Source organism: Arachis duranensis, unplaced genomic scaffold (assembly GCF_000817695.3).
Source record: "Arachis duranensis cultivar V14167 unplaced genomic scaffold, aradu.V14167.gnm2.J7QH unplaced_Scaffold_77201, whole genome shotgun sequence".
NCBI classification, from domain to species: domain Eukaryota; kingdom Viridiplantae; phylum Streptophyta; class Magnoliopsida; order Fabales; family Fabaceae; genus Arachis; species Arachis duranensis.
In genome coordinates this window covers 1-8,651 of record NW_026265096.1, presented here as the reverse complement: position 1 = coordinate 8,651, position 8,651 = coordinate 1, and the positions used below count along the sequence as shown (strand labels likewise).

At 32.5% G+C, this 8,651-nt stretch overlaps 1 protein-coding gene across 4 annotated transcripts; it reads right to left on the bottom strand.

Annotated features, from left to right (window-relative positions):
• Positions 1-401: 401 nt before the first annotated feature.
• On the bottom strand, positions 402-5,491 carry LOC107472160 (uncharacterized). 4 transcript variants are annotated; one of them, XM_052256787.1, is made up of 9 exons: positions 5,090-5,491; positions 4,290-4,439; positions 3,748-3,962; positions 3,525-3,595; positions 3,285-3,447; positions 2,812-2,983; positions 1,903-2,061; positions 1,584-1,783; positions 402-733 (listed from the first exon to the last, which is right to left on the bottom strand). In XM_052256787.1, exons 1-9 carry the CDS (start codon positions 5,454-5,456, stop codon positions 638-640), a joined length of 1,593 nt encoding a protein of 530 aa, XP_052112747.1. In that variant the 5' UTR covers positions 5,457-5,491; the 3' UTR covers positions 402-637. The 4 variants fall into 4 exon arrangements, with proteins under 4 accessions (XP_052112747.1, XP_020990038.1, XP_052112748.1 ...); XM_021134379.2 differs by having other exon boundaries at positions 1,584-1,672; XM_052256788.1 differs by having other exon boundaries at positions 3,285-3,438.
• Between the last annotated feature and the right edge of the window lie 3,160 nt (positions 5,492-8,651).

Sequence of the window (8,651 nt, the reverse complement as noted above, 5' to 3'; positions counted from 1 at the left end):
TTTCTTATGTATGAGTACTACCAATTTCCTAAAACTCTCCTTGTACATTTTTGTAAGTGCTCTAATAATGAAGTCTTCCGAAAAATTGAAATCTTCATCTTGCCAGTAATAATCTCTCTACACAATAATGTTTATATATTTCTCAATGGTAAGACCAATACCAAGTGTCACCCACTAGTTAGTGATTAGTGAATAAATTGCATTAGCCACTCCTGCCTTTCTCAATGTGACATTACAGAAGATATAAAGAATGGAACATCGGATCACCAAAATGGGGTTACATCAACTTCTGGTGAACTAGCAACACGTGGCAATAGGACAACATACAAATTTATATAAACATACAATGCATAAAACAAATTCTATTTTTTTTCTTTTACAAACTCATAAACATACAATGCTTAAAACAAAGTAATATTATCTTTTATATATATAAAAGGGTATATTAATATCACTCATATTTTTATAATTTTATTTATTTTACAAATTTATATAAACATAAAAATGCATAAAAAAGGATAATATAATAAAAATGAAGTAACATTATTAGACAACTTTGGGTTATTGAAATTGCATGTTAGAAAGCAACATTTATGCCTAAACTGCTACACATCCTAGACCACAGTAACTAATAATTTTAATCAAGTACTCGATGCACAGCAAAAGGTGCACAATCAACTTTTGTTGGATGGCCCAACACCGTATCAGCAACCATTTCAGCAGTCCCGAGAGCCTGTAATAATCTCATAAATATAAAACTCGTCAATAACTCCAAAACAATTGCATTTGCTTAGATATAATGCAAATTCAGAAAGCATGATGACTGTAGCTTTAGCTTAAATAGGCAAAGCTATTGAAATCCTGTTTTGAGAATTTGAAATCTTTATAGGTAGCGTTTAAATAGTTTAGGGACAAAGACAACAGAGACAGGGACAAAAATAAACTTGTGTCTATATCCTGTTAAGTAGTAGCGTGGGACAGCGACAGAAAAAGCACAATGAAATCCTGTCTCTAGTGCCCCTACATTTTGAAGATGCAGAAAACACAAGAAGTCTTTCTTCGGGACATTGTTTCTTATTCCAAACAAGATACAAAGATAGGTTGTGTTTCTGTCTCGTCACTGTGAGGGACTTTAGATATTATGGGGGGTCCAAAGTGCCACATCTGTGAGTGGTTCTTTTCCCTTAACAGCTAACTTTTAAGGTGTAATTTCCCACCTGTCTTAGATACTTAACAATGGTATCAAAACCTGGTTGTCAAGGCCATCAAAAGAGTTACCTATAGGCTGGATTAAGGTGAATACCGAATACTGTTAGCCAGTAGGAAAGTAGCTGCGGCTGGGTCAATGTCGATAGAGTGAAGCCACCGTGGACGTCGGCTCTCTAGGGGTGATGTATTGTTTTATAGTTAGGGACTTAGGTAATTATGGGGTGCCCAATGTCACAAATCGGTTAGTATGGATACTTGATGTTGTATTTAAGGAGAGTGGTTCTTCCCTCTCAATAGCTAAATTTAAGGTGTGGTTTTCCACTTTCCTGAGATACATAACACTCTCAAAGCAAAAACTGCTACAGAGAACTCACCATCGAAAGCCCTCCCCCTTCGTGTCCTGCGGCAAGGTAAACATTTGAGAGGCCAGGCACAGGCCCAATCATTGGCTTCCCATCAGGCACTGCAGTGTAAATGTTATGCAAGTCAAATATTTTGATGAAAGTGAAATATATTCTAAGGTAAACATTTGAGAGGCCAGGCACAGGCCCAATCATTGGCTTCCCATCAGGCACTGCAGTGTAAATGTTATGCAAGTCAAATATTTTGATGAAAGTGAAATATATTCTGGAAATGTAACCAAAATATAAATAGTTCATTTGCATAACATTGCGAAGAAATGTAGTGACTCACTGTAGGGTCGTAATCCTATTCTGACTTTTCTATTTGCACTTAGATTAGAAAGGGAAAGCAATTCCAATTTGGGAAAGAATTCTGCAACCCGCTTCCATATATATCTGACAACAGATTCATCCAATTCTGTGCTGAAACCAACAAATTCACGGCTACTCCCTTGGTATTGTATCGGATAAGATTTTGGTTTGTTATCACAAAACAGGCAAACAACGTCAAAATTCTAGAACATTGGATGAAGCAATGGCATTAATTGCAAACAGTTATCTATTTCAGGATACTATGAAACTAATTTACAACTAGAAAGAGAAGTATTTAGAGAAGAAAAGAAAAAAGAAAAAAGTTTACTGCAATCAAGAATTCCAAACTCATTCCTATCATAACCATTTAATAACCATAATTTACAGTTGTTCACTTTTAAAATATTGTTGTTCGAAAATAATTTTCTATTTTCGAAAACTTATGCAACATTAATTATTTTTCTCAATTATACCCATATTCAAAATAACTTCATGATTGGAAAAAGTGATGGAGAGATATCTCAGTAGAATAGTAGAAACGAGAGAACAAGTGGTAAATTTAATTAATGGCAAATTTTGTAAAATACCTGTTAACTTTTTCTAATTTCAATACTTTTTTCAATCATTTTCTTAAGCTATCTCAACACTTAAAAGTGAACCATTATTTTAGATCGGAGAGAGAACAAAATACTAATAGTAATAAAAAAATTACAAGTGATTGAACGACTACTACCAAAAACATGATTGTTAACTAAAACCCTCAAGAGATAAAGTTATCCACTATAAATAGTATGTGAAAGAAACATACGTAATAACCAATGTGTAGATTGGCAATATAAGAAGCTTTCGCATTTGACAAATTCATGTAGGTTGTAAAAAGGCAGCTTACCAATGAGAAGATTTCCTGCTGCATCCACGGTTGCCGTCATTGAAACAGATAAAGATCGTCCATCTTCAGAGGATTCTATATCAGAAAGTGTTGGATGATCAACATAACCTGCCTCCATCAACCCATGATTCAATTGAAGGTAATCAAAGTTCTGAAGCACAAGTAGGTGACCCTACACAAAGAGGGATGTTTAAAAGGAATTCGAGAGTCGCTCAAACGACTATTTACAAGATCATCATAAAAGAATCATGCGCATTTAAGAAAAATTAACAACAACAACAACAACAACAACAACAACAACAACAACAACAACAACAATAATAATAATAATAATAATAATAAGGTTGACTTTACAATTAATCAACAAACTTATGGATATCAGACTACTCAATATCATTCTTTCTAAAGCCCTCCCTAGAACTGTAAAAGAAATTATATGGAAAAGCCATGAAGGATGGACAAAAAGAACATACCTTTCTGGGCCTTACAGGAACGTCTAATTCCATTCCCCAATTTCTAAACGAATCCTGCATCAAACAACCGGTCCAACAACCAGCTGCAACAATAATTCCCTTCTTACTGTGTAATGTATGACTCAAAGTTTCAATAGCTTTAACCTCTCCATTACTATTTGACCTAAGCACAGAAGAAAGACATTATTGTTTCCCTACCATCTTATTTTCAAAACAACAGTAAGAAAGAGAGAATTCAACCTGATGAAACATTTTACTGGCTGATTATAAAATTCTGCATATCTTCCTTTTGATGCAAAACTCCTGTTAACCTACATATCAACGATAAATTCGTGATTATGAATCAAAAGTCAACTGGCAGCACCATGCCAAGGATTGAGTCCAAAAGTAAAAATGCACTTATCAAGCATTAATCCCAAGTTGGAAACTAAATATGCAAAAAGAAATGAAACAAAAATATCACCTTTTCAATATATGAAACTGTAAGATAAGCATCCAATTGGCAGTCATCTGGTAGAAATGCACCAGCACTGTCTTTGTCCACAAAGAGATCAGGTTCCTGCTCGGACAAATCACTATTACACAAATACTCTGCTTTCAACCCAGCTTCATTAAGCTGTTTCACTCTCCCTTTCAGCATGTCTAACTGAGCCTTTGTTCTACCAACTAAAAGGCTTCCTATGGATCAAAAGACATATCATATGCCAATATTGTAGTTTTAATCATTCAGAATACACAGCATCATACATTCATGACTACAAACACCAAAGCCTTTCTCATGACAGTTAGACAGAGACCAAAGAGTTCAAAGCCAGCCACCCCTTAACTACTTCAGGATATTTAATAGCAACCAATGAGCATCTAAAGGATTTGATATTAGTTGGAGCATACATAGTATTTCAATATGTTATCATGAATTCTCTTAAGCAACTTCAAGCGGAATCAGACACTTGGTTAAGAGCATAACGAACAAAATAGAAATTGGTAAATACACAACTATAGCACCTGTTTTTTTCCAACCCAGCTCCACCGTAGGATTCAGGCCTTGCTCTTTTAGGCTTTCTGCCAGCATCTTCCACAATTGATGGCTTCTCCAAGTTAGATCCCATATATCACTCCCAGGAGTTTTGTGTGCCATCCAAAGATATCCCTGCCCTAGAAGTAGCTCAAATTACAAAACAAAGAGGGAAAAGATTCTATAACTATTAACTAACCAAAATACATCATAAAATAAATTTTCTAACTTTTTATCCAAAAATATACATATAAAAAATACAAAACCTATATTACATTCACTAGTCGATTTGATAAAAAGTGTCTAAAAAGTGATTGATTAGTTAAATTTCAGAAAAGTTCTTTCACTATGATAATTAAAAAATATTAGTCACAAATGTAAATGTCAAAAAGCAAGTCCTTAAGCAGTTAAGTGAACACTATAAACGCATGTTCAAATGACACAAGAAAATGGAGTAAGGCAATTGAAGAAAATAATCAAGGAACAACTTCTAAAGATATATAACGTGATGATTTCCTGTTTCAAACCATGTCATGTATCATAATTCAACTCAATTCATTTATGAACCAAGCAACAACAGCATCGTTCCATGTCATGAATCATAATTCAACTCAACTCATTCATGCTTAAATCTAAAGTTCTAATCAGTTCATTGAGTTCAAAAACCCTTAACCACACGGTTATCTCCCATGTGATCCACTGTCCTAACATGTCCAACCCACATAGGGTGAAATTTCAACATATATTTTTGGCTTAGCTGAAATCTACAAGAAGAAAAGAAAAGAAAAACCTGCGCCAGTGGCACCGGAACAAGGGAGAGCTTTGTCAACGATGGCTACGGACAGGTCGGAAGAGGTCAAGAACTGACGAGCAATGGTCAAACCAATGATGCCAGCGCCGACAATCACAACATCAAACTCTTGAGAAGAACAATAAATGGGAGTGGGGCTGCGAGAGAACCGACCCAGCTGGTTTCTATTGGTATGGACTTTAAGTGAAGCGCCAAAGAAGATGGAGTGTGAGGAAAATGTGGAACGGTGAGTGATGCTGCGCCTGCGAAAGTTAGGGCTCGGGAAGAACAAGCAGTGTGTAGCCATCGGCGTTACTCTACAGAAGTCGCGGGCAGTGGGCGGCGGACCTAACATTGAACTAGCCATGGTTTTCGGTTTTTCTTTTCTTTTTTTCTTGAGTAATTAACTAATTATCCAAATTTCTGAAATTCAATATTTTAATCTATCAGATTTGGATATAATTATTAATGATAATTATTGATGTAGCACCTTAATTCGCATATGTAGGGGTCGTATATTTGAATTACAAAACTTGAAAAACAAATATGAACAAAATATTTGAATTTGTTAAGATAATTTTTTTAAGAGTTTATAGCTATCAGAGTATAGAACGTCTGGAGGGTCTGCATTGATTACAGGCGTCTTAATCAAGCCACTCGTAAGGATCATTATCTTCTTCTATTCATTGATCAAATGCTGGATCGCTTGTCAGGTCAATCACATTATTGCTTTTTAGATGGTTATACAGGATATTTTCAGATTCATATAGCTCCTGAGGATCAGGAAAAGACTACTTTTACCTGTCCTTTTGGGACTTATGCTTACAAGAGAATGCACTTTGGCCTCTGCAATGCATCAACTATTTTCCAAAGGTGCATGGTGAGTCTTTTCTCTGATCTTATTAAGGACTGTATGGAAGTTTTTATGGACGATTTTAGCGTTTATGGTGATTCTTTTAGCCTTTGCTTGGATAGTTTATCTAGAGTATTAGATAGATGTGTCAGTACAAACCTTGTATTGAATTTTGAAAAATGTCATTTTATGGTTAAACAAGGAATCATACTAGGACATGTTGTATCTAATACTGGCATTTATGTAGATCAAACAAAGGTGGATGTTATTTCTAGTTTGCCTTACCTTTCTTCTGTGAGGGAAGTCCGTTCGTTCCTTGGACATGCAGGTTTTTACCGAAGATTCATTAAGGACTTTAGTAAGGTAGCACTTCCCCTATCCAGACTACTGCAGAAGGATATTGAGTTCGAGTTCAGTGAGGATTGCAAACAAGCGTTTGATAAGCTGAAAACCACCCTGACTCAAGCTTCAATTGTGAGAGGACCAGACTAGAGCCAGCCATTCGAAATCATGTGCGATGCTTCCAACCATGCAGTACGAGCAGCGCTGGCTCAGCGTGAAGGTAAGGATCCTTTTGTTATTGCTTATGCGTCTAAAACTTTAGACGCCGCTCAGTCCAATTACACTATTACTGAGAAAGAGCTTCTTGTTATTGTTTTTGCTCTAGATAAATTCCGAGCCTATTTACTTGGTAGGAAGGTAGTAGCGTATTCAGACCACGCAGCTCTAAAGTATTTATTAGCTAAAAAGGAATACAAACCAAGGCTTATACGTTGGATACTGCTACTACAAGAATTTGATTTAGAAATAACAGATAGGAGTGGTAACCAGAATCTAGTAGCAGACCACTTGAGTCGCCTTGAGCACATTAAAGATGACTCCACCCCTATAGCTGATAATTTTCCATTTGATAACCTACAAGCAGTATCTGAGGTAATCCATTGGTATGCACCTGTAGCTAATTATCTAGTTAGCTGCACTTTTCCTCCAAACTTTACTAAGTATAAAAAAGACAAGCTGAAAAGCGAGTCTAAATATTATATATGGGACGACCCATATTTATGGAGATGTGGCGCTGACCAGGTAATTAGAAGGTGTGTGCCTCAATCAGAATTCCAGTCCATTTTAGAGGCATGTCACTCATCTGAGAGTGGAGGACATTTTGGCCCTCAAAAAACAGCTAGAAAAATCTTAGACTGTGGATTCTGGTGGCTCACTCTTTTTAAAGACGCTGCTGAATTTTGTAAATCTTGTCCCCCATGCCGAAGGTTTGGCAATTATCGGGTTATTAAAAAAATATAAAAATATTGTCAAAAAAATTTAGGATTTGAAAAGACAAAATTTTTTATTTTTATGAATTTTTAAATTTAAAAATTAAATTTTTTGATTGAAAATTAAAAAATAAAATAAAGTTCAGTAATATTGGGAAGAGAAAAAAAAGATGAAAAATTTTTATTTTTAAAATTGAAACTAAAAAAATAATCTTTTTACCAAAATGTTTAAAATAAAGATTTAAAAAATTATCCAATAAACAAAAGTTTAAATTCTTAAAATTAATTTATTCTGTATTTATGAAAAAATAGCATTATCCGGTGACTAAAAAAATATAAATATTGTCAAAAAAATTTAGGATTTGAAAAGACAAAATTGTTCATTTTTACGAATTTTTAAATTTAAAAATTAAATTTTTTATTGAAAATTAAAAAATAAAATAAAGTCCAGCAATGTTGGGAAGACAAAAAAAAGATGAAAACTTTTTATTTTTTAAAATTTGAAACTAAAAAAAGAATCTTTTTACCAAAAAGTGTAAAAATAAAGATTTTAAAAAATATCCAATAAACAAAAAATTTAAAAAGTTTAAATTTTTAACATTAATTTATTCTGTATTTATGAAAAAATAGCATTATCCGGTAAATTCTGTATTTATGAAAAAATAGCATTATCCGGTGATTAAAAAAATGTTCTTGAAAAAAAATTAGGATTTGAAAAGACAAACTTTTTTACTTTTATGAATTTTTAAATTTAAAAATTAAATTTATTTATTGAAATTAAAAATAAAATAAAGTCCAGCAATATTGGAAACACAAAAAAAAGATGAAAACTTTTTATTTTTAAATTTTGAAACAAAAAAAAGAATCTTTTTTTCCAAAAAGTGTAAAAATAAAGATTTTAAAAAATATGTATTTATGAAAAAATAGCATTATCCGTTTTTAAAATTTAAAAATTAAATTTTTTATTGAAAATTAAAAAATAAAATAAAGTCCAGGAATATTGGGAACACAAAAAAAAAAAGATGAAAACTTTTATTTTTAAAATTTGAAACTAAAAAAAGAATCTTTTTACCAAAAAGTGTAAAAATAAAGATTTTAAAAAAGTATCCAATAAACAAAATTTAAAAAGTTTAAATTTTTAAAATTAATTTATTCTGTATTTATGAAAAAATAGCATTTTCTGGTGATTAAAAAAAATGTTCTTGAAAAAAATTTAGGATTTGAAAAGACAAATCTTTTCATTTTTATGAATTTTTAAAATTTAGAAATTAAATTTTTTATTGAAAATTAAAAATTAAAATAAAGTCCTGCAATATTAGGAAGACAAAAAAAAAGATGAAAACTTTTTATTTTTAATTTTTGAAACTAAAAAAATAATCTTTTTACCAAAAAGTTGAAAAATAAAGATTTTAAAAAATATCCATAAACAAAAATTTAA

What these genes read in the sequence shown, in the direction of transcription:
- LOC107472160 (XM_052256787.1), bottom strand. Translation starts at nt 5,456, where the DNA reads ATGGCTAGTTCAATGTTAGGTCCGCCGCCCACTGCCCGCGACTTCTGT. An exon ending in CAGTTTCATATATTGAAAAG is followed by an intron (nt 3,596 to 3,747) that starts GTGATATTTTTG and finishes GTTGATATGTAG; the next exon opens with GTTAACAGGAGTTTTGCATC. An exon ending in CCAGTAAAATGTTTCATCAG is followed by an intron (nt 3,448 to 3,524) that starts GTTGAATTCTCT and finishes TTCTGTGCTTAG; the next exon opens with GTCAAATAGTAATGGAGAGG.